Source organism: Paramisgurnus dabryanus, chromosome 5 (genome assembly GCF_030506205.2).
Source record: "Paramisgurnus dabryanus chromosome 5, PD_genome_1.1, whole genome shotgun sequence".
Lineage (NCBI taxonomy): Eukaryota > Metazoa > Chordata > Actinopteri > Cypriniformes > Cobitidae > Paramisgurnus > Paramisgurnus dabryanus.
In genome coordinates, this window is record NC_133341.1 from 43,937,337 (window position 1) to 43,962,542 (window position 25,206).

The 25,206-nt window shown below is 35.7% G+C and overlaps 2 protein-coding genes across 3 annotated transcripts in view; both read left to right on the plus strand.

Annotated features, from left to right (window-relative positions):
• The window catches only part of dnm1b (dynamin 1b), a 48,289-nt gene extending 33,832 nt beyond the window's left edge, over window positions 1-14,457 (plus strand). Inside the window, exons 17-23 of the mRNA XM_065284288.2 lie at window positions 1,133-1,242; window positions 4,227-4,338; window positions 4,477-4,488; window positions 4,624-4,794; window positions 4,931-5,172; window positions 5,658-5,855; window positions 13,284-14,457. Coding sequence (XP_065140360.1) covers window positions 1,133-1,242; window positions 4,227-4,338; window positions 4,477-4,488; window positions 4,624-4,794; window positions 4,931-5,172; window positions 5,658-5,855; window positions 13,284-13,344 — 906 coding nt within the window. The 3' untranslated portion in view covers window positions 13,345-14,457. The remainder of the gene's footprint in view (window positions 1-1,132; window positions 1,243-4,226; window positions 4,339-4,476; window positions 4,489-4,623; window positions 4,795-4,930; window positions 5,173-5,657; window positions 5,856-13,283) is intronic.
• Window positions 14,458-18,685: 4,228 nt separating this feature from the next.
• Window positions 18,686-25,206, plus strand: part of rgs3b (regulator of G protein signaling 3b) — a 46,070-nt gene continuing 39,549 nt past the window's right edge. The window contains exons 1-5 of one of the 2 annotated variants that reach the window (XM_065284289.2): window positions 18,686-18,813; window positions 20,808-20,978; window positions 21,498-21,664; window positions 24,424-24,474; window positions 25,054-25,112. In XM_065284289.2, the coding sequence (XP_065140361.1) occupies window positions 18,767-18,813; window positions 20,808-20,978; window positions 21,498-21,664; window positions 24,424-24,474; window positions 25,054-25,112 (495 nt within the window). In that variant the 5' untranslated portion in view covers window positions 18,686-18,766. Of the gene's footprint in view, window positions 18,814-20,807; window positions 20,979-21,497; window positions 21,665-23,266; window positions 23,418-24,423; window positions 24,475-25,053; window positions 25,113-25,206 lie in introns of those variants that run through there. The other variant, XM_065284290.2, reaches the window with a different exon arrangement.

Sequence of the window (25,206 nt, forward strand, 5' to 3'; positions counted from 1 at the left end):
TCATGTTAGTTAATTTTTCTTATGTCAACACTTTTGATTTTAATATATTATATATTAGTAAATGCTGAAATTAACATAAACTAAGGCTAATAAATGCTTTATTGTTTATTGTTAGTTCATGTTAGCTAATGCATTAACTAATACAAATACAACCTTATTGTAATCTTGCAAGCATGGCTTGATCTAGATGACACATATTAGATCTAGATGACCTAAATTTGCCAAGATTTAGCAGGGTGTGTGCAGTATATAACATAGCACATAGCTTGCATCCCACAATGGAATACACAAGGTCAAAACTAAAATTATAATCGAAATTATCTTTTTTTAATATCTGCGCTCGCTAAATTTGACCTGCAATGTATCAAGGTAATGTGACAATTTCTTTTAATGTATGCATATATAAGCAGTACTGTAAAGCAGCAGTGCAATATGATTTCGTTGTGAACAGGACACTTTAAAGGGCCCATGTCACAGGACTTTTTTAAGATGTCAAATACATCTTTGGTGTCCCCAGAGCACATGTGTGAAGTTTTCGCTCAAAATACCATATAAATAATTTATTAAAGCATGTTAAAATTGCCACTTTGTAGGTGTGTGCAAAAATGTGCTGTTTTGGGTGTGTCCTCTAAAATGCACATGTGCAGATCAAGTGCAAACACTGATCACAATGATGGTGGTTTGTTGAAATTGAAACTCAATTGTTTTGTGAATTATTTTCTCTCTGCACTAAATGGCAGTGCTGTGGTTGGATTAAGGGGTTGGATTATTATAATAAGAGCTCCTTATGACATCATAGGGAGAGCCAAATTTCAACGACCTATTTTTTCATGTGCTTGTAGAGAATGGTTTACCAAAACTAAGTTACTGGGTTGATCTTTTTCAAATTTTCTAGGTTGATAGCATCACTAGGGACCCAATCATAGCACTTAAACATGGAAAAAGTCAGATTTTCATGTCATGGCCCCTTTAAAATTCCTTTATTTAATTCCTTTTGCCAGATAGCTATTTTATTTCTAATACATGCAATGAAATTGATCCTGAATCAGCCGTTTTTTTAAAGTTTTACAGTGCTGCCAAGGTTCGTTTTTGCTCTGGTTTTCATTTTGATTGTTTTTGTCACCCCCTGCAGGAGAAAGAGAAGAAATACATGCTGCCACTGGACAACCTGAAACTGAGGGACATTGAGAAGAGCTTCATGTCAAGCAAGCACGTGTTTGCGCTCTTTAACACTGAACAGAGGTTAGAGAATAAAACTTTTTACTCACAAGAGCAGTGGTTCCCAAAAAAAGGGTTGTCCCCGACTACAGATTACATATTCAAATCTTAAATAAATAAATACATAAATAAATAAAAACAAATTAAGGTCAGAATCAAGTAAAAAGATGCAGAACAAATGTGTGCAAAATGTCTGAAGTGCAGGGGAACAAAACACAAGCCACAATTAGTTAAATCAGATAACCCAGAGTGACCTATTACTAAAATAAAAATATAGAAATTATTACAATAACGAAAGTAAAGCCAGAATTGCCAGCTTTGTCTTTTTAACTCTTTCGCCGCCATTGACGAGATAACTCGTCAATTAAAGGAATAGTCTACTCATTTTCAATATTAAAATATGTTATTACCTTAACTAAGAACTGTTGAATCATCCCTCTATCATCTGTGTGTGTGCACGTAAGCGCTGGAGCGCGCTGCGACGCTACGATAGCATTTAGCTTAGCCCCATTCATTCAATGCTGCCATTTAGAGATAAAGTTAGAAGTGACCAAACACATCAACGTTTTTCCTATTTAAGATGAGTAGTTATACGAGCAAGTTTGGTGGTACAAAATAAAACATAGCGCTTTTCTAAGCGGATTTAAAAGAGTAACTATATTTTATGGCGTAATAGCACTTTTGGGAGTACTTCGACTCGCCTGAAAAGTCCGCTCCCCTTCTCACCCTCATAATGGGAGAGGGAGGGTGTTACTGCGCCAAGTCGAAGTACTCCCAAAAGTGCTATTACGCCATAAAATATAGTTACTCTTTTAAATCCGCTTAGAAAAGCGCTATGTTTTATTTTGTACCACCAAACTTGCTCGTATAACTACTCGTCTTAAATAGGAAAAACGTTGATGTGTTTGGTCACTTCTAACTTTATCTCTACCATTGAATGAATGGGGCTAAGCTAAATGCTATCGTAGCGTTGCAGCGCGCTCCAGCGCTTACGTGCACACACACAGATGATAGAGGGATGATTCAACAGTTCTTAGTTAAGGTAAAAACATATTTTAATATTGAAAATGAGTAGACTATTCCTTTAAGAGAAAACGCTTCCCTGCCAATGACTAGAATTTCCGGCTTTCCGCAATATCGCTATTATCCACTAGGTGACGCACTTCCGCAACTTATACAACCCGGAAGTAGCGCCTCACGTGAAAGAGAAAGAACACGTGTATGTTTTAAAGATCGCTCTGCATCTGATCTTTATCAAAAGTCCTTCAAAAAAATGGAATTATCTCAGCTTTTTGCTTAAAATTGGGTGTTTTTGAAGAAACTTTTCCATATTTGAGAGGTGATAAAAGAAGAATATTTTCTGGAAGCCATTAAACATTTGTGAAAATCATGAATTTTTTTTTTTCTAAAAACACTGACAGGGAAAGAGTTAACTGCAGAAACAGAGACAACTGCTTGGCAATGGTTTATTAACCTGGAAACCTCTTACCATATGGACATGTGACAGGGACAGGGGTTGTTGGATTTATTAATGCACTTTAAAAATATTTATCAGTATTTAGTATTATCATAATAGTGATAATATGCTGTATATTAATATATTGGGAGAAAGCTTTTATATGGGAAATCAGATAATGTGCACCTTTATACAGGCATTTATTTCATAAAACGTCTGCGACGATTCGACTGTGAGATTGGTAGTCGAATCAGGCTTTGCCTATCAAACCATCATCTCTTGAGTATTCGGGGTAACCCCTTATATGTGTATAGCAGAATAATATTAAAATACAGTATGTAGTACTTGTACTCCTTTTCACCCATAGTTTTGGTGTTAACTTTAATATTTGTGATTTAGTAACAGTTTACAGTAATGTTTAATTTATTAATACTCGTCAACGACAGTACATTAGTTAACATTCATTAATAATGAGCAAAACTTTTAAATCCTTTATTTAACCTCCTAAGACCTGAGCTTTGGTTTGTCTTTTTTCAGATTTCTTCCAGCTATTTGGGGGTTAGGAAGAAGCAATAAATATAATAACCAAATATTTTTCTAAGAACAACAGTTTCCAGTTACACAGAATTAAGTATTATGGTGCAAACAACAAAAAATGTGACACCAGCTCTTAGGAGGTTAAGGGCTCTGAAACGATTAATCGCAATTCATCGCCTACAAAATAAAAAAATACATATATATTATTTTATTATTTTGTATAGTTAATACTGATAACATGTATAGCTTGCATGCACTGTAACTCGCTTTTTCATCTGCTAAATGTGTTATATAATGCAGTGGTTCTTAACGTTATTTCTGGAGGCCCACCGCCCTGCACATTTTGTATGTCTCTTTTATCTGACAGACTCAGTTCAGTTCATGGAGATCCCTTCTAATGAGCTGATGATTTGAATCAGGTGTGTTAAATAAGGGAGACATACAAAATGTGCAGGGCGGTGGGCCTCCAGGAATAACGTTAAGAACCACTGATATAATGTAAACGTAAAGTAAGGGGCTGATCACACCAAAAGCGTTTATGGCAGTTGCAGGCGCCTTTTTTGAACGATATTCTATGGGAAGGGAGCATTTGCACGCTGTTTATGCGCGCCGAGCGCCTTGCGGTTTTTGTTGCCAGCCGCAGCACAGACTTTTGAAGGAGCGCTGAGAGCGGAGAAGCGCCTGACGTCATTCGCGTCTTTTCCTTGTTGTGGTAGGGGAAGTTTCCTGCATGTTTGTGCACCTCTCACCCTCAAACAAGGTCAGAGCAAGCGCCCTCTTTTTAAAGTTTCTGCTAAGATGACAGTTAACAGCAAAAGAGCGCTCACGCTTCAATATTTGATTGACAAGACCGCTGATTCGGTGGTTGCCTAGCAATATAAAAAGCAGCGTTGCATTGCTCTTTTTTTTTTTTTTTTTTTTAAAGGCAGTGCGTCGCGCCTTGCGTTTCCAAGCGCTTAAAGCGCCTTTGGTGTGATTAGCCCCAAAGTGAGTTTTTACATCATTGTCATCTCAGGAACGTGTATAAAGACTACCGACAGCTGGAGTTGGCCAGTGACACTCAGGAGGAGGTGGACAGCTGGAAAGCATCTTTCCTCCGTGCTGGTGTTTACCCAGAGCGCATAATTGTATGTATCCGTAAACAAATCTACTTACAGTGCTTTACTAACTTTTACATCTCTATTAATTTACAATTAACAAACTACATTGATTTACATGTTATTAACATCTTACCTTTCTTTGCTGGTTCATCTCTAAATCTGCAGGACAAAGAAAAGGTCAGTGAAATCTTTAAGTTTGTGATTATATGGATTATTAGTTGTGACCATTAGTACTCCCGTAATCGTTTTGAACTTTGCTAAAAGATAAAATGGTCGAATATCTGTTAACACCTGCATGGATGTTTTCTGCAGAGTGACAGCAGTGAGGATAACAGCTCGGACGGCTTCATGCACTCCATGGATCCTCAGCTCGAGAGGCAGGTGGAGACCATCAGGAACCTCGTGGATTCTTACATGGCCATCATCAACAAGACCGTGCGGGACCTCATGCCCAAGACCATCATGCATCTTATGATCAACAATGTAAGCCGCGTTCTTCAGTTTCTATATATGTTGTTCTGGTTTTGATTCGCTATATCATATCTGGATGTCTGGAATTTCAGTTGTAGATTTTCCAGAAAACTTGTTGAAATGAGAATTTTTTCCTTTCCTCCTATAGACTAAGGAGTTTATCCATGCTGAGTTGCTGGCTAACCTGTACTCGTGTGGAGATCAGAACACACTGATGGAGGAGTCGGCCGAACAGGCTCAGCACAGGGAGGAGATGCTGCGCATGTATCACGCTCTCAGAGAGGCGCTCAACATCATTGGGGACATCAGCACCACTACCATCTCCACCGCCATGCCTCCACCGGTCGATGACTCCTGGCTGCAGGTACAAGGAGGACCTTCAGGACGCAGGTATTGTGGCTTTCGTTCGCCGTTGTTTAGCGGATATTAATATTTATTCTGGATTTGAATGATAGTCTTTGCTATTGGTTTGATTTCAGTTTTTATCTGGATTGTAATGGCAAATCATACATTTTCAGACATTCAGACATTGCTCATTAGAGTTGGATGACTGGATCACAAAGTGGTTTAAAAATAGTCAAAAAAACTAAAGTACTTAAAGTACTTGATCGTGGATGGTGGTATTTTTGGGAAAAATTCAAGAGCACTGAATTGGACAAAAATGTCACCCCTTCAAGAGGAGAATGTTTTTACAAATCACTGGTCACATATCTGCTAAATGATCATTTAATTAATTGAAAGAGAGGGTCCTGGAAACATGAAAACCAGAATCAACATCCCCATCCCCACAAACCACAGCTAAACTACAAAGACGCTACATCAGTATCATCAACATAAACCAGTTCATAAATTGAGTCTTCTCAATTTCCAAACAGATCTCCAATGTCAAGTCCCACTCCCCAGCGCCGGGCCCCACCCGGGCCACCTCGTCCTGGTGGTCGTGCGGCCCCAGGCCCCCCTACTGCTGGAGCACCACCAGTACCATCCAGACCTGGAGCCTCCCCCGACCCCTTCAGCGCCCCCCCGCCCCAGGTGCCCTCACGTCCTAACCGTGCCCCACCAGGTGTACCCAGGTGAGTCATAGAGGACTCAGTTTATTTTAATAATGTTTAAGTGCTATTACTCATGCAGTGCAAATGAAAGAGACATTCAAATGTTTACTGCCATTGAATTCATCGACCTAGCAGCTGTATAGTGTTCATGCAAAGAATGGTGTCGAGAGCAATGATCTACAAACTCCCTTCCATATACCCTTAATAGCCCGTCTGCACCGACCTGATACCTGTTATTTAACACCAGAAAGATCAGTATTGATCGCCATGCTTGTTCTTTCTCTCTGTCCTTTCACAATTCAATACTGTTACTTCATACATTGTTTCATAACATTACATCTTTTCCTGATCCATTCATACATATTCATTCAAATAATGTTTTTCATATAGATAACAAAATATCAAATATTTTTGTGTAAGAAATTTAAAATAATACGACATTTATAAATTTATAAAAATTTCCATTTTCCAGTTTCCTAGAGTTAAACATTTGATTCTTACTGTTTGGAATCCATTCAGCTAGGGTGACCATACGTGCCATTCTTCCCGGATGCATCCCGTCCAGGATTTCGGTGTGCATACGTCATTCAGTTAAAAACATAAGATATACAATCGTAGTTTAATTCTTGCCTTAAAATGTAACGGTTGCTTTTCTGTAATAATAATAAAAATCCTCTATGACGTATGCGGCCGACAAATACGACTTCCGGAAGACGAACACAAAATCCTGGACGGGAAGCGTACGGGAAGAATGGCACGTATGGTCACCCTAATTCAGCTGATCTCCAGGTCTGGCGTTAGCACTTTAAGCATAGCTTACCATAATCCATTGAATCTGATTAGACCATTAGCATTGCGCAAAAAAATTACCAAAGAGTTTTGATATTTTTCCTATTTAAAACTGATGTAACATGGCTGCAGCAGGCGTAGTGATATTACTCATTACATGAAAATAGTACCCATGGTTACTTTCAATAGCAGGGGACTATTTTCGTTCTTTGCGTAATATCACTACGCCTGCTGCAGCCATGTTACATCAGCAAAGCCCTTTATTATTACGCCAGAATGAGAGTATAGTTCCTAGTCATATCTGCCTAGAAAATCACAACTTTTAATTTTCAGTCGGTCTTAGTACACAATGTAACTATAGAAGAGTCAAGTTTTAGTAGGAAAAATATCGAAACTCTTTGGTTATTTTTTTGCGCGATGCTAATGGTCTAATCAGATTCAATGGATTGTGCTAAGCTATGCTAAAAGTGGTAGCGCCAGACCCAGAGATCAGCTGAATGGATTCCAAAATGGTAAGAATCAAAATAAGTATATTTTTAAAAAAAAGTGAAGTGTCTCTGATTACGCATGAGATTATGCGAGTATCTGGCAAACGCGAGCGTCTCTTTTATCATAAACCCTTTAGACGCGTCAGCTGCAGGCACTTATTTTGACAAGACATGTGATGCACATAGGATCACTTGACGCGCAGAATGCATATTTTGAAATTACGAACCAAACACATGACTGGCTACATACATGTTGTGATGAACTACACATCGAAAAAAGAAGTCACCGGCCACCACTGCCTGGCCCTTTTTATCACATTATTTTATGTCATCATAATGCATTAGCTGCAAGGCACAACAGCTCCATGTTAGATGCTGTATAACCACCACTTACGTATTTGTGCACTCGTGTTGCCATAGTTTCTACAACCGGAAACTGAGGATAGCGCGGACATTAAAGCAACACTATGTAAAAATGACTTGCAGCTCCCCCATGTGGTTGAAAAGCGCAACAGTGCCTGGTATCAGACACTCTTCTGCAGGCAGGGGGAGGGGCGGGGCTGTGTGCTCTACCCTCCACCGCCACTTTCAGAGTGTGCTTGTAGCAGCTAGGAGGCTAGTCAGGTTGCAGCAAGAGTACAATTTGTCCAGTTAAAAGTTGTTCTATCACTGAAATAATTTTAGAGACATTATTTAAAGGTAAAAAAACTACATTGTGTTGCTTTAAGTCCCTAAAAAGGCGACAATTACAAGGGAGAAAAGGATGAGACATTCATATTTAAAACAGGAATTTACAAATCCTTGGAAAATGTAAGTGCACAACTGCATCACACTGTGCCAGTGGTTTTTGAATATTTTATTACAGAAATCTTACATATTGTGGCTTTAACGGGAAACATTTAACACAAAAACTTGACATATAATATAGCAAAATAAATTGAAAAATTATGTAACTAACAGGAAAAGACACATTAAAAAATATGCAAAAATGTCATATAATAAAAAATCAGGGATCCTGATACCAGTCGGTTAAAAGTCAAAAGTAAAGTTGGTTAAAAACAAGTCCTAGTAGCGTCATTAGTTTTCATATTTTATTTTATATATTTTATTTACATCTAACACAATGAAATTCATATATTCTATATGAATTCCTCTTCATATCTCTTAAGTGTTTTTTGCGGCCCGATATATAAAAAATGTCAAGGCATCAGCTTTGTGAGATCATTCTCTCATGATGTGTTTGGGAGGAAAAGATACATTTAATAATTCTAGAGAAACAAACAGTTAACAAAGGTTAACGATCCATGTTTTCCCCCCACCACAATGATTCCGGTTATTCTTTCAGAATTTCTATCAGTGACCAATGAGGATTTACGCAAATGGTACGTCTGACGCATATTGTCCTTGTGTGACATCACTCCCTCTTTTGCATGATTTCATCTTTAAATGTATTCACACCTGCACCTGCTGGTCATCTACCGTCTACTACACTTCCATTATCATTAAAGTGATGCTAGGTTGCTTATATATAGCAATAAATAACATACATCAGCTGTATTATTAGTTTGAATAAGCTTTAAATGTACTTTTTTTATCCCAATCTTCCAAATCAGACGTTTGTGTCTAATATGTTTGTTGTCCCATAACTGTTTTGATGAATTCATCTAGCATGCTTGTGTTACACCACATTTTTATATTTAATATTTAACATTTAATATGAATCTAAAGACCCTCCTATAAACAGCCATGCAGACTGTGAATAGGCTTTATGCCCAGCTGCACTTCTTCCTGAACTTCAGCCAGCTCCTTGTTTCCTGTCTGCCATTATTGGACAAACTGATTAATCCATGTGTGCCTGACCTCAGTGGTCACAACAACAATAATCAGACACACCTGGATTAATCAGTTTGTCCAATAATGGCAGACAGGAAACAAGGAGCTGGCTGAAGTTCAGGAAGTAGTGCAGCTGGGCATAAAGCCTATTGTATATCAAAGTCACTATGTCTTTCATACAGTATATGTTTAATGTTCATAGCGACTGCATACAGTATGTCTTTATGTTGTTCACGGACAGTTTTTTTGTGTTGTTCCTAATTGTTTGTCTTTCCTCCTGTTGTCTGTCTGTCCCGATGTTCATCTGTATGCATCCATCAATCTGTCTGTTGTCATCTTTGAAGTCGGAGAGCTCCAGCCTCCCCAACCAGATCCAACAGAGACTCATTCACTGAGCGTTGACACTGGAAATCAACGGGGCAGAGACAACCACTGCCCTCTACTGACACAAACACACACACACAACAAACAATACACAAAAAGTCCATATACATTATCACGTTTACTTGAAAGTGTATGTTTCTTTTCCTCAAATATATTGTACATGAAGAATGGACATCAGATACATCTTTATTTTAAATTACAGAAATATAATCAATTGACCTAAATACTCTCAGATATGGTGCCACTGTATTTATTTTACCAGCGTAAATGCTTTGTATTTTAGAATGAAGAACATTATAAAATGCACAGGGATTGTCGATGTAAACCAGCCTATTTTCACTGTTCGCTTCAACATGTATGCACATGAATGCTAGATGATGACATTGGCCTTTACTACTGTACATCTAAGCCTTAACCGCCATTGGATGGTTCATTAGTTCTTCTTTACAAGTGACCTGCATGTATTTATTATAAAAAGATATTGTATATACACTCTTAAAAAAAGGTGCTTAAAAGGTTCTTCACAAAGATGCCATAGAAGAACCTTTTGGTTCCTCAAATAAGCAATCAAAATTGAATTTATCATTTGAAAAAAAAATACATTTTTTGAAACAGAAAGGTTCTTCAGATGTGGGGCTTTAAAGAACCATTTAAACATAAAAGGTTCTTCTTGAAGCACTTTTATTTTTAAGAGTGTAGTAGAATAGTCATTCATTCACTCTTACTTTAAAGGGATAATTCACCCACATGTTGTTTTAAACCTGTATGAGTATATTTTTTTCTGATGAACACAAAAGAAGATATTTTGATAAATGATGGTAAGCACACAGCTGATGGTAACCATTGGCTTCCATAGTAGGAAAAACAATTACGATGGAATTCAAAGGGCACCGTTAACTGTGTGCCTACCATCATTTATCAAAATATATTTTTTTATTATTTATCACAATACTACTTACATAATATTTTTTTCTTACTATGGAAGTCAGTGGTTATGGGAGCTTTGTGCTTACCATCATTTATCAAAATATCTATCTTTTGTGTTCATCTAAATAAAAAACTCATACATGTTTAGAAAAAAGTAAATGATGACAGAATTTTGATGACAAAATATCCCTTTAAGTCCTGTTTTGTTCACACACCCTACATTGCTTTGTTGAACTGCCATTTGATCTTTATATTGCACTATGTGAATTGGTTTAAACTCTTTGTGGAGCATGACTTGATCTAGAAGAAATAATATTGCCACTATTTACCCTCGTGTTATTTCAAACCGATATGAGCTTTTTTACATGGAACAAGAAGGTGAATTTTTAAAGAATATCCTGACCATTGATTTCCATAATAATGAATTCAAGCTATTGTATGACTCATGAAGACCATGAAGAATATAATTTTACTGTAGGATACATTTTATTTCTTCTATGTTCTTAAATGCTGGGTTATTTTCAACCAAACGTTGGGTCAAAATGGGACAAACCCAGAAAATTGGTTTGACCCAACAATGGGTTAAAACAAACCAGCATTTTGAGTTGAAACAGCCAGCAGTTAAAAATAACCCAGCATTTGTACTTTTTATTTATTTTTCTTATATGGTAAAAAGTGGCTTTGATATTCTTTAACAATATCAGCTTTTGTGTTCAGCGGAAAAAAAGAACATCATATGTGTTACATGTACGTAATGTCAATTTTTATTTTGTGTTAATTGAACCTAATTATTGTACCTAATAAAAATGCTGGGTTATTTTCCACTTAGCGTTGGGTCAAAATGGCACAACCCAAGCCGATGGGTTAAATTAACATAGAAAATATTTATATTTGACCAGGTTGAAACAACCCAGCATTAAATTACATCCCAGCGGGTTGGGTTCATCTCTTTTAGACCCAGCGCTGGGTTAAAAAAATAACCCAGCATTTTTTAGAATGTACTTATATTTTGTTGATTTATTTTTTTAGTAATTTAATAATTTAGTTAATAACCAACAAGACAAAATTACAAATCTGATTTATATTTTAACATTGTATTAAAATTTTTTGATCGGGCCTTGAGTACACTCTAAAAATGCTGGGTTCTTTTCAAACCAGCCTTGGGTGTGAAGTGGACAAACTCAACCGATGGGTTAAAACAACTTCGCTATCTGGGCTGAAATATCCAAGCATAGGTTAAATTACAACCCAGTGGATTGGGTTTGTCCCTTTTTGACCCAATAATGGGTTGGCATAAATAACCCAGCATTTTTTAGAGTATACTTATATTTGTTGTTTTATTTCTTGAATTAATTTGTTAATCACCAAAAAATCTGATTAATATTTTAACATTTTAATTTGGTGATCCTTAAGTACACTCTCCAACGTTGGGTCAAAAACGGTCGAACCTAGCTGTTGGCTTAAATAAACCCAGAAAATCTTTATATTTGACCCATTTGGGGTTGAAACAACCAGCATAGGTAAAATTACAGTTAAAAATAATCCAACATTTGTACTTTTTATAAATTTTTCTTGTTCAAATACAACCCAACGGGCTCTCTTTTTGATCCAACGTGGGGTTGAATACGGTCAAACCTAGCTGTTGGCTTAAATTAACCCAGAAAATTTTATATTTGACCCAACAATGGGTTAAATAAACAACCCACCCACCTTAGGTTAAAATACAACCCAAAGGGCTGGGACTCGTCCCTTTTTGACCCAACATTGGGTTGAATACGGTCAAACAGCTGTTGGCTTAAATTAACCCAGAAAATGTTATGTTTGACCCAACAATGGATTAAAACAACCCAGCATTTGGGTTGAAACAACCCAGCTTAGGTTCAAATACAACCCAACGGGCTCCCTTTGTGACCCAACGTTGGGTTGAATACGGTCGAACAGCTGTTGGCTTAAATTAACCCAGAAAATTTTATATTTGACCCAACAATGGATTAAAACAACCCAGCATTTGGGTTGAAACAACCCAGCTTAGGTTCAAATACAACCCAATGGGCTCTCTTTGTAACCCAACGTTGGGTTGAATACGGTCGAACAGCTGTTGTCTTAAATTAACCCAGAAAATATTATATTTGACCCAACAATGGGTTAAAACAACCCAGCTTAGGTTAAAATACAACCCAATGGGCTGGACCTCGTCCCTTTTTGACCCAACGTTGGGTTGAATACGGTCGAACAGCTGTTGGCTTAAATTAACCCAGAAAATTTTATATTTGCCCCAACAATGGGTTAAATAAACAACCCACCCAGCTTAGGTTAAAATACAACCCAATGGGCTGGACCTCGTCCCTTTTTGAACCAACGTTGGGTTGAATACGGTCGAACAGCTGATGGCTTAAATTAACCCAGAAAATGTTATATTTGCCCCAACAATGGGTTAAATAAACAACCCACCCAGCTTAGGTTAAAATACAACCCAACGGGCTGGACCTCGTCCCTTTTTGACCCAACGTTGGGTTGAATACTGTCGAACAGCTGTTGGCTTAAATTAACCCAGAAAATTTTATATTTGACCCAACAATGGATTAAAACAACCCAGCATTTGGGTTGAAACAACCCAGCTTAGGTTCAAATGCAACCCAACGGGCTCCCTTTGTGACCCAACGTTGGGTTGAATACGGTCAAACAGCTGTTGGCTTGAATTAACCCAGAATTTTTTTTAACAACCCAAATACAACCCAATGTGCTGGGGCTCGTTTTGACCCAACGCTGGCTTTAATTCATCCTATGTCGGGTAAATATTGGACAGAACACAAAATTACCCAATAACAATTTTTGGGTTAAAAACAACCCAGCATTTTCAGAGTGTAGCTTTACAGTAATGATTTACATTATGTGACACAATTGTTTAAATTAGATGTATAAAGTGTAAAAGCATGTTGACCTATTCACACTTGTTCCTCAATTTTTTTAATTCCCAAAGATCTCTCTCCTTCGTGCTATATTTGCTCTTATGCTTTGTGTCTTCTAGCCGTCCGAGCAAAGGAAGTCCGTCTCACAGCGAGGGTCAACAATCTTCGTTCGACTCTTAAAGCCAACCCTCCCCTCTTTCACCTCTATTAGTATTTCTCTCTCTCTCTCTCTCTCTCTCTCTCTCTCTCTCTCTCTCTCTCTCTCTCTCTCTCTCTCTCTCTGACTTGGTGGGTTTGACCACGAGCCTCGGGATCGCTGCGTATCTACTGTAGCAGCAAAAACGATGGCTGAAGTGTGGAAATACAGAAGGGCTTTGTTGGTTTGTTCATACCACACTCTAATCCCTGTATGATATGCCCAGTGTCAATATTTGTCACTGCAATGTTTATTATACTGAAGATACTGTGTGGTGTTCGTGTTTACACACTAGACAATGTCAACATAATATATATTAATTTTTCACTCGAGGTGTATATGCCGTATATAAACTAACAGTATGTACTGTATCTGTCTCTTCACCAATACTACAGGACAGTGGATGCACAGAAGTGAAACCCCTGGTAGTTAAAACTTGTTACGTGATATTGTGTGTGAATGTACTCTATTGGAAAAAATTGAGTTTTCAAACCAGAATGTTTGTTTCGTCCAGTGTCTGTTCACTTAGAAGCCTTTGTATTTCCCAAACAAATAAGAAATGTTTGATTGAAATGCACTGTACATAAGGATATATATTACATGTTTGGTATGGAGGAGAAAGTGCCAGGATGTTTACCTGCAAGTAAAAGACTTTTGGGCGGTTTATTTATTTATTTGTTGACCAAAAGGAAGAGTCGAATAATATTAAAATGAATCTGTCTGGGGTAAAACATGTTATTGATGAATATATCCGAGCATCTTTTAAACCCCAACACAAGTTTAAGAGTAAATATTGCGGCTGGAAATTAATGTGTCGATGTATATTTATTGTGCAACTCTGGGATTTGTGCTTTTGTTGCTTTGTGTCAACATGTACATTTACTAAGTATTGTACTGGTTGCAAAAATATAAGTAGCCTATATGGTTTGTACGTGTGTGTATATACATATATGGAGGGGTCTGCGGGCATTACCAAATCTCCACTATATATGGAAAGGGTGAATGTGAATCTTACTGCTATCATCTGTATCTTATTGTGGTCTGGTGTCATAAACTGGCCAATGCGTTGTGATGAAATTAAAGTGTCTGTGTGAAAGATAAAATCCTAGAGATAGAGTCTGTGTGTTTTGTTATTGTTGTTTTTATATGTAGGCCTACTATATATATGCAGTATTTTATAATATGTGACCCTGTCTGAAATTCAACATCAAGTCTTAATATAATGATGAGATTAGGAGCATCAATGAGCATCAATGTGATTTCACATTAATTTTTATCTTTAAAATGAATTTTGAAAAATATAAGAAAAAGTGTGAATTTGTGTCTTCTAAGTTTTCTAAACATTAATAATGCAATTATTTTATAAGTTATATGTTATAAACCAGTCATAAGCAGCACAGGTATATTTGTAGCAATAGCCAACCATACATTGTATGGGTCAAAATTATTATTTTTCAATGCCAAAAATGTTTCTACTGTAAATATATATAAAACATGTATTTATCATTTGTAATATGTGTAGCTAAGGACTTCATTTGGACTTAAAAATTTAGCTTTTTCAAAAACCACGCATAAACATTTTTCTCTCAAAAATACAAACATGTACATACATGTTGATTATATGATATTGTAGCCCAGTTTGTGATGAACACGGTGTTATGAGACTTTTGCCATTAATAGGTTTTCAAGCAACTGAAAAAAGCACAAATGTCAGTGCATGTCAAAACTTCCCCAGGGCCCTAAAAACCCCTTAGACCCCAGAGGGTTAAAGGTGATTTTCTCAATATTTAGATTTTTTTGCACTCAGATTTCAGAATTTCACAGCATCTCAGCCAAATGTTGTCCTATCCTAACAAACCATAAATCAAAGGAAAGCTTTTTTATTCAGCTTTCTAATGATGTATAAATCTCAATTTCAAAAAAGCGACCCTTAGGACAGGTTTTGTGGTCCAAGGTCACATTTTATCCATATAGTGCAATACATTTTTATTCTGTATCTGGGATTTAACCCTGCTTCCATTGCTAATGTAATGCTCAGCCAGTTGAGCTGCAGGAACACGTATGTTTATTACAAACTGTTATGAATTTAATTTTTAAAATGTTAAATTGTGTAAAAAAATTATGCATAAAATTCTTCTTCCAAACAAAAATTTAAATAGCACATTTTGGCATTTAGGCAACAGTCCAACACAGCATAATAAAGGGGCTATGGGGGCATGTTTGTCACAAAATGTTTACTTCAAGAGCTCTCCCTGTTTGGGTACCTTTAAAAAAGGTCCTAATATGTACCATTTTGGTACAAATATGAACCTTTGAGGAATTGGTATGCACCTTTGAGGTACAAAAGTATATTTTTTAAAAGGTATCACCCCATTGTACCTTCTTATACTTTTTTTTTTTGAGAGTGTGGGCAATAACACTCTAAAAACAAACGGTGCTATATAGCACCAAAAGTGCTCGTAATCATAGAAGAACCGTTTTTAGTGCCATATAGCACCAGTGAAGCACCTGTGTAGAACCAAATAGGGGCCATATAGCACCACATATGGTTCGCACTATATGGTTCTATACAGATGCTTCACTGGTGCTTCACCGGTGCTATATGGCACTATAAATTGTTCTTCTATGATTACAAGCAAAGAACCACTTTTGGTGCTATATAGCACCGTTTGTTTTTAGAGTGTTTGGAAATGTTAAAGAGCTTGTGTTGCTTAGATTTAAAAATATTATAATTAAAAAAATATTAATATTGTAAGAAATATTCGCCAAATAAAAAGTGAAATATTGGCCCCGGTCCATTCTACAATTAAAAAATATGCAAAATTTTTGTCGAATCAACATTTGTTACTTTAACTTAAAAAATTAAGTTAAACCATTTCAACTTGATTTTATAATTCACATTTTCATTTTTGATTTAATTAGATGCAGTGATGCATTACATTTTGTTTGTATAATGTTAGCCTTTACTGTCATTTTAACTTAGTATTTATCTTGAGATGAGTTGTTACAATGAGTTATTATTGTTTTGAAAAAAGTCAGAACTTGTAAATCTGAGTTGATTCAACAAAAATATAAGGCGGCAAAGATTTTTTACAGTGTAAAACAAGTCTAAAAATGCAGGGATGTGGACAAACCCAATTGGTTTAAATTAACCTTGAAAATGTGCATATTTGATCCAATTGTGGATCAGATATCCAATCGTGGATCAAATATCCAATCGTGGATCAAATATGGACATGAAACAACTCTTATTTCTTAGAGAGTAAGAATCTTCTTGAAATCTCTGGCCCATTCAAAAGTTCAAGAATAGCTCATTTAAATGAGGAACAATTAGGGAATTAGAACAGGAATTCCCAAATTACCAATGAACAAGCCTAGTGTTTGATGTAGACTGCAGATACTTCAAAAACTACAGATTTCCTGTTTGGTTTGAAAAAGCTTTTAAAAATACATCCAGAAAGTCATGGTAAATAGGGTTACCAACAAACAAAATATAAATATTCACTATAGCCGCCGCCATCCCCTGCAAAAAATGTTTACTGTTCCAAATATAATTCAGGGCACTCAACTGTTGTTTCGTGTATTTTGCTGTATACTGATATGAATTGATAATGAATAAATAGATCTAAAGCCCTCTAAGGTAAAGCAGCAGTCACACTGTAGCATGTATTCACCTTCACACTCCATACTGAAGTCAGATGTTTGGACAATCAGATTCTAAAGTGTTGTGCCTGTTTCACACTGTGTGCCTTTATATATGTTAAGTGAGTCAATGTTACATAATGTAGTTGTTTTCTCAATACAAAACAGGGGGGAGGTTTGCAATATTGTATACGAGTTAAAGTATCATTTCCTCTTTTTTTGTATAAATATTGTAAACATTTATGCATTTTGGCAGACTCTTTTATCCAAAGCAACTTGCTGTGCATTACAAGTTTATTTTTTATCAGTGTGTGTTCGCTTGGAACTTATGACCCTTTGTGCTGTTAATGCAATGCTCTGACCTATACGGGAACATTATAATATTTATAAGTATTTATAACAGTTAATACTTTCCCTTAATTAAGCACATTATTGGATTAACAATTAAATTTTTTGCCATAAACTATATAATTTGGCAGTTAACATTGATATGACAATGACTTTGCAATTTACATTTACTAAAATAAAATATTTATTTTTGCGAGATCCATCCCCATATTTAGATTTGTGTAAACAGTCACTAATATGGAAAGGGTTTATCCCAAATGACTGTAAAAGTGTTCTCACATTATAATGGGGCACGTCCCTTTTGTCGTTATGTCTTTGTTTAGCGACACCCCTTCTTTTGTTACTGCTTTCTGGGGTGTCACATTATTGTGTAGGACCGTTACTGTACTGTAAATCACTGTCTGGATCTTCAGTATATTGCAAAATCACACTTTGCTTTACTTACTGGAAGATGATAAAATTAGGTTTTAATTTATTTATATCTACACTCACAAAAGTAAAGGTTCTAGGAAGGAGACAGAAAATGCACTGAAATATGCCCGAACGGAAATACAAAATAAATAGTTTGCTCACCCTGAAGAAAGACAAACAACTGTTCATTCTTTCAGGACACCAACAGTAATGTCTTGGTAGTTAAAGTAGGAAGAATCTGCTGGAAGTATATTATCCGGTCCTCTGTGAGTTACCAGTTGTTAGTTAGGGGCCATAAGAAGGAAAGCTCTTTGATATCAGATGCTGAACTATAACCACATGGATGCACACATAGGAAAAAATTTTTTGAATCAATTTTAACACACTTGTAATCACTCTTACAATTAAGGAATTATGTATATTTTTTAATTAAAGACTTTATGTGGTGTTTTCTTTTCTATGACTTTTAAAAAGTGTCATGAATACATCCCATGTTCCAGTTTTTTTCTGTGAAATGTTTTTCTGTCGACATAAAATATATTGAATAATGACACTGAATGGAAAACTTTATATAATGAAATCTATATAAAATATATTTCAATAGATTAGTTACTCCCTCATGGTCTGGACTTCTCAAAGTTTTGTAAAAAATAAAAAAACGTTTCGCGTTTAAAATGCGGCACTCTGATTGGTGGAAACATCCATAGAGCCCCATCTGTCTCAGCGCAAATATTTCGGTGTGTACGACTTCACGCAGTAATGCGCAGACCAATCTGCGTATGACATCAAAGCACCGCGAGAACGAGTCGAGCGCATACATCTCGCGATACCTTTATGCCATTACGCTTGTTGTCTGTGCAGCGCCGCCAGTCGTCGAACAACACAATTTTCCTCTCAGAGAGAGCGATGGTGGGAGTTTCTTTAGTTTGAATTTTTGCGGCGGCACATCTGGACCTCTCGGACTCTCATACAAAAATAAACTAGGACACATTTGTGTTTAAAGAGATGGACTATGCAAGACAAAATGCAAAATATATGGATATCCGAGAAAGGTAAGCGTAAACGACCTCGACTGTGCGTGTTCGTGTGGAAACGCCTCCTAACATCTCCACTCAACTGTGGCTTTTCCAGTATAACGTTAACTGTTAACAGTTTAACTTACGGATCTCTATAAATATAATAATATAGAATTGGGCTCCAGTGTAAAATCGTGGATATAGTTTAAGATCACCTCAGTGTATGAGGTGACGATAAACAAACTTTTCTTCTTAATTAAAATCTTGCAACATACTCCAGAAATACCAGACCCCTCGGGTTAGGAAAAACAGATGTTTTGGGAATCTTTAGTACTGTAACAGAGGTTGGTTTTAACAATATATCCCGAAGTAAGCGGTTGTTTTGGGGTTAATTCATAAGATCGCGTCCCTGTGATCACTGAAGCGCTCGTGCCATGATTAGAGGATAAAGATGTAAAGCTGGATAAAGTTGTAAAGCTTTATTGAACTGTGCATGTGATTACAGGATAAAACAGTAAAGTGCACTTGTTTGTGATTACAAAATGCATTGTAAAGCTTTTTTACTGTGTGTATGTAATTACAGGATAAATAGTAATGTTTTTTTTTTTTAATTAAAAAGCTTTTTCACTCTGTGAATTTGATTACCGGATAAAATAGCCAAGCTTTTTACACTTTGCATGTAATTACAAAATACATTTAAAAAAAATTACACCGTGTATGTAATTGCAAGATAACATAGTAAAGTTTTTTTTAAATTGTGCACATGATCAATTGTAAAAAATTTTTTAAATGTGTATTTGATTACCACATAAATTAAAAAGCTTTTTTATGTGATTAAGGTATAAACGGTAAAGCTTGCCTACACTGTGCATGTAATTGCAAGAGAACATAATATTCAATATTTGGACACTTAAAGGAAAACACCACCATTTTCCAATATGTTACTGTGTTCTTACCTAAACTTAGAACAATTATTACATACATGTGTTTTTTCAATGCGTGCACTTAATCTTTGGACAGCGCTTCATGAATGTGTTAGCATTTAGCCTAGCCCCATTCATTCCTTAGGATCCAAACAGGGATGAATTTAGAAGCAACCAAACCCTTCCATGTTTGGCCTATTTAAAGACTGTTACGTGAGTAGTTACGCGAGTATGCAAAATAAAACGTGGCAATTTATTAAGCGGATAAAAAATCAGAACTATATTGTATGGCGGAAGAGCACGTAGTTCTCATTTTTTATCTGCTTAAAAAATCGCAACGTTTTATTTTGTGCCACTGTGCGCTGTTTAAAGATTAAGCGCACGCATTGAAAAAGATAGGTATGTATTAATTTGTCTAAGTTGAGGTAAGAACATAGTAAAATATTGAAAAAAGGTGGTGTTTTCCTTTAATGCTGCTCCTCGGACTGTGTAAATGTCATTGCATTTTAAAGCAACCTATCCTATTTAAAAAAAACAAGTTGAATCTTGAAGTGAAACCAAGCTGCATTCCATTCATTTTCTCAGAAAAAAAGGTTAAAATAACTGTTTTTATTTAGTGGATATATGAGCTCATTGTTCATCCGGGTGAACATGTTTATTTAACAACCAAAGTGTCTTGATAATTTGAACAACATACATATGTATCTAAATATGAATTAGATTTTTTTACAAGAAATAAAGATGTGGTTTTGGTCTGAGCGAACTGTGACCCTGTTAGCTCCGGACGTCCTGCTGTGCTGTCAGATGTTATTCCCTTCAGCTTGTCCACAAAGCCTTAATTGAACTTAATCATTGACACATGCTTTAAAAAAATACTTCAAATGTTATTACATCTTTAACAAATAACACCATTCAGAATGTAAGACCAATTATATGAAACCATACCAATTATAATACATTAAAAGTGCATGTGTGCATATATGAATCCTGATTAAATAAATTTTGCTCTTAGTTATTTAACTTTTCTATTCAGTAGATAAAAATGCTGCAAATTCAAGTCACAATTGAATGTGCAAAACACATAAACACCTCATGCTGTGTCCTCAGGAAAAGACTTGACAGGGAATCCCTTTGGCTACAGGATCCGTCTCTTCCTAAGGGACCGTCATCAAAGAAGCCGTGCAGAGAAAGAACCGGTCTCCCAGATGAGGTTCGAGGGATGAGACACAACAGATCTGTCAGGAACAAAAGGCCACTCGCTCAAAGTCAACAGGCAAAGTAAGGAACCTCTGTGTCTTGTGACAGAACTGGAAATGAAGGGGACATTTTTGTTTAATGTTGCGTGACCATATCAAAACAAAACACACCAGTGGAATAAGACATGATCCTTACAGTATAATCCAGGTTAGATAATAAATAACTAATTAACTTAGTTAATAGTCACTCAGGGCCGTTGCTTGAATGCACAAGGCCTGGTATGAAATCTTTGTACGTGGGTGGGTACCGTCTTTTCCAGTCCCAATGAGGTAGGATATACTATTAAATTAATACAGTACTATACTATAAGCTTTTCCAGGGTTTACATAGATTGGTAAATTGTATTCCTTGAACGCACTTTTGAATGAAAGCATCTGCCAAATGCATGCAATGTAAAATGTAGAAGACCTTACTTGCCCAGACCCCAGCACAATATCTGGATTTGGGGTCTACAGTTAAATTACTCTCATACTGTATGTCACATTTCAAATATACAATTTTCTCAGTTTGGTTCATCTTGTAATGTTGCGATTCCTGCAGCCTCACTGCCAGTAGACCAACTGAGAGTAACTGGGGCAACGCTGTGAGACAGAGTTCAACGTCACAGGTTAAAGTGGCTGCAGTGGTCAAAACCGCAGGCAAGACTGATTCAGAATCAGCTCCAAAAAAGAGAAGGAAGATTCACCCTTCTGGTTTCAGAGGAAAAGGTAAGACATATCAAGCTTTTTGTGTAGTATATTGCATATATGGTTAGTACTTGGATAGTATTTGCTTTATTGTTTCCCAGGCTATTATACAGTAACTGAGATGTCAAATTCATTACAGCTTTTGTCAGTCACTTTGGAGCATTTCATCAAAATACATTATACTGGTTTGTGTTGAATTAGTTTATTGTATAAGGCATGGCAGGCAAAATTGTTGACCTTTGTGTCATAATCTCTTACTGTAAGCATGTTTTCAATAGTTTTAAACTTTTTTATAAATATGTTGTAAATGTGAACTAAATTGATAAATTGCTGAAGTGAATTTTTGAAATTTTGAGAAATTTGACATTTCTTACATAGTACAGTGAACCTTTAATTTTTTATTTATACTGTAATTATATATATACATAATTTGTTTACAGAAAAACCATGGTGAAAATGTGAGTTTGTCCATATTTTACATCAAAAAATGTTTTATATTGTGCACAGTGTGCCACTAGATGGCAGTGTTGTGATTTTCACAACAAGACAATCTTTCTCAAGGGCAGTGGTTCCCAAACTGGGGGGGTGTGAGATAGTGGCAGGGGGGCCCAGTTTTATGACATTGTGTAAAATACATGACTTTATGATAAATCTTTGAAATCAAACTTCAGAAAAACAAAGCCAACCAATATCACTACATTGTATCATTTAATATTTAATTATTTAATAATTATTTTAATTTATTTTTCTTTAGGTGGGCCATGTAGGGAGGTTACCTTTTTCACATGAAATTAGGTCATAGCAGGGGCTTTTACCTTTTACACATCTGAGCCGACCCAAAAGAAAAAATAATTTGCACATTTACAGCTGACACAATCTAAAAAAGTGATTACAGTTAATTGATGTTAAAGTTTATAAAACTTTATTAACTTTAACAAACATTATTACCTTCTAAAATATTTAGCTAACAATTTTAAGGTAACATTAAGGTACACAGTTTACTGTAAAAACCTTCACAGACCACCAGGGGGCCCCTTACTATTAAAAGTGCAATATTTTTTATTATTATAGTTTTTAATATTTATAATATATTTAAAAATTAATATATCAATTCAACAAATGATCAATTCAGTCAAAGTATTTTTCTTAAAGGTGAAGCAAAACATTTATGCATTGCTAATGTCACAAAAAGAACAATAGATATTACAAAAAAACGAAACAATGAGAATTATATAAATGCTTTTAATGCTTTTTAAAACTTATTTTCATGCGTTCGCAACATGAAGGTCTTGGGTTTGATTCCCATGAAAAAAACAATTTAAATATATTTTTTTGTTGTTTTGATTATTTTCAATTGCAAACATTATAAGATAAACCCAGCAACTTATCTTAGTACAGAACAAGTGTCAAGTGACAGGTTTTGTTTATTGCTTGCACAGCAGATGGAGTCACGCTGCCTCCCTTCACACGCCCCCTTTCACTCCATTTATCTCCTCTCCCTGACCAATCACAGCTCCTCATGTCTTATCAGCTATTCAAAATGAAAGGGCGGTTGAAATGTATGCCTGTTTTCTCTTGTTGTCCTCTTTTCTTCAGTGATAACATGTGCGCAGTGGCAGTTAGGCTTACAAATGAGCGATCAAATCTGAATTAATTCATGTGTTTTTACAAAGTTAGCTGTTTTACACTCGTATGGACTGTAAGTGTGCACAGACAGCGACACAAAGCGATTTGAGCCAGTGGCAGAGATCGTCTTTTATTTTACAAACTCATGGTGAGTCTTACAGGCCCAGATCTTTACTCATCTGTTGTGCGTGCTGATGGCATATTTCATAGTTTCAGCTGTTTGATGTAACATTGACTTCAATGGGGCCATAGGTTTGAGGACATGTTTGTGCGTCAATGCACATGTTAGTCAGTGGGTATGACCAGCTGGTGTTTGGTTTTTGAGTACAATGATACTATATATTTTGGGAAAACATTTAAATAGTCCAATCATGAAAAATTATGTTATGTTAAGCTCTAAAATATTAATGCTAGATTTTACTTTTATTGTAAATGTCAACCGTACCATGAAAAAGTTTTATTCAAATGTTTTAACCACACTAATATCTCAGATGTCAATATTTGGTGACTTAAATACCAGTACGAGGTCTTTGTTTGAGTTTTCAAGGATTTTTACAAATTAGATTTTTCTAATATCTCAAATGTCAATATTTGGTGAGTTTTAAAAGATTTGTTCAAATAATTTTTCATAGGTAAGTTCTGCTTTCAGAATTGTCACATCCATAACAGAGAAATGTCACATCCATTAAGTAGTTTCTTCCTTATAAACGTGCAAACAAAAATTTAAATAAAATAAATATTATTCATTCATTGAAGAGCCGTCCCTTCTCCATTTGTTGGGTATTATTGCTTCTGGTTGAATTTTAATTCAAAGTATGTTGTGCCCAAAAACTTTTTTGTCACATCCGTAATACATTTCCCTCATCAAAAATAGGAAACGTGTATATACTGATCTTTTCCTGATGTCTGGACTCATCAGAGGTTTAGGAAGATGTAAACTGATGGTTCAATATATTGTTAAATACATTCTCTGAAAAATTACATTTACATGTAAGTTTGAAATGAAATGAAAATACCACACCCATAACGCTGAAATTGCTCAAATACAGTTTCTATTAAATAATTTTATTAAATAAGCAAAAATTTCTTCTATATTTATGCTGATTATTTTTTATTTGTGTATAAAATCAATGCTTTTCCACCCCTGAACACAGGTCAGCTGAAACTGATAGTAACTCCTGGCAATGGACTGCTCTATGTACAGAGTAAGCACTATTTTTTATAAGTCTTTGAAGAGTTGTAACCTTTGTACTTTTGAAGTGTAAGAGTTTGCTCTTTCTGATGCGTAGGTTGCACATTAATGATTTTATACAGAAAACTTTGCATTTATAATGTTCATGTAGCTTAGTTGGTAGATACTGCATTAGCAACACATAGGTCATGGGTTCAACCCCCCAGTGAATACATATTGAAAAAATTGTATAGCGTGAATTCACCGTACATCATTTTGAATACAAGCGTCTGCCAACTACATAAATGTAAATATATTAGAGATGCATGATATAAAAATAATTCCGCAATTATTCAGACTGATATCTGCCGATACCAATACTGATACTGAAATTAACTTACATTAACTAAAATATGAAGATAATTTTTTATGTTATTAATTCATATATTAATGACCATTAATATTGAACATTAAATTAGCGATGTGCCATGACTATTGGCAGATTGTGTGAAAAATGGCTTTGATCAGCTGATACCGATAATTGGCCGATATATCGGTGCATCTCTAAAAAACATTACTGTAAACATCACTAACTTTTTTCATGTTTTCACAGTTTTGGAGGCCAGGGCACTCATGGGAAGAGAGTACAGACCATGCGACTCATATGTAAAGGTGGGCACTTACAGCACATATACAGTACAGTTGTTTTGAAGGATTTTGTGTATATTGCATAATAACTTAAACTAATTTCAACTCAGTACAGAGA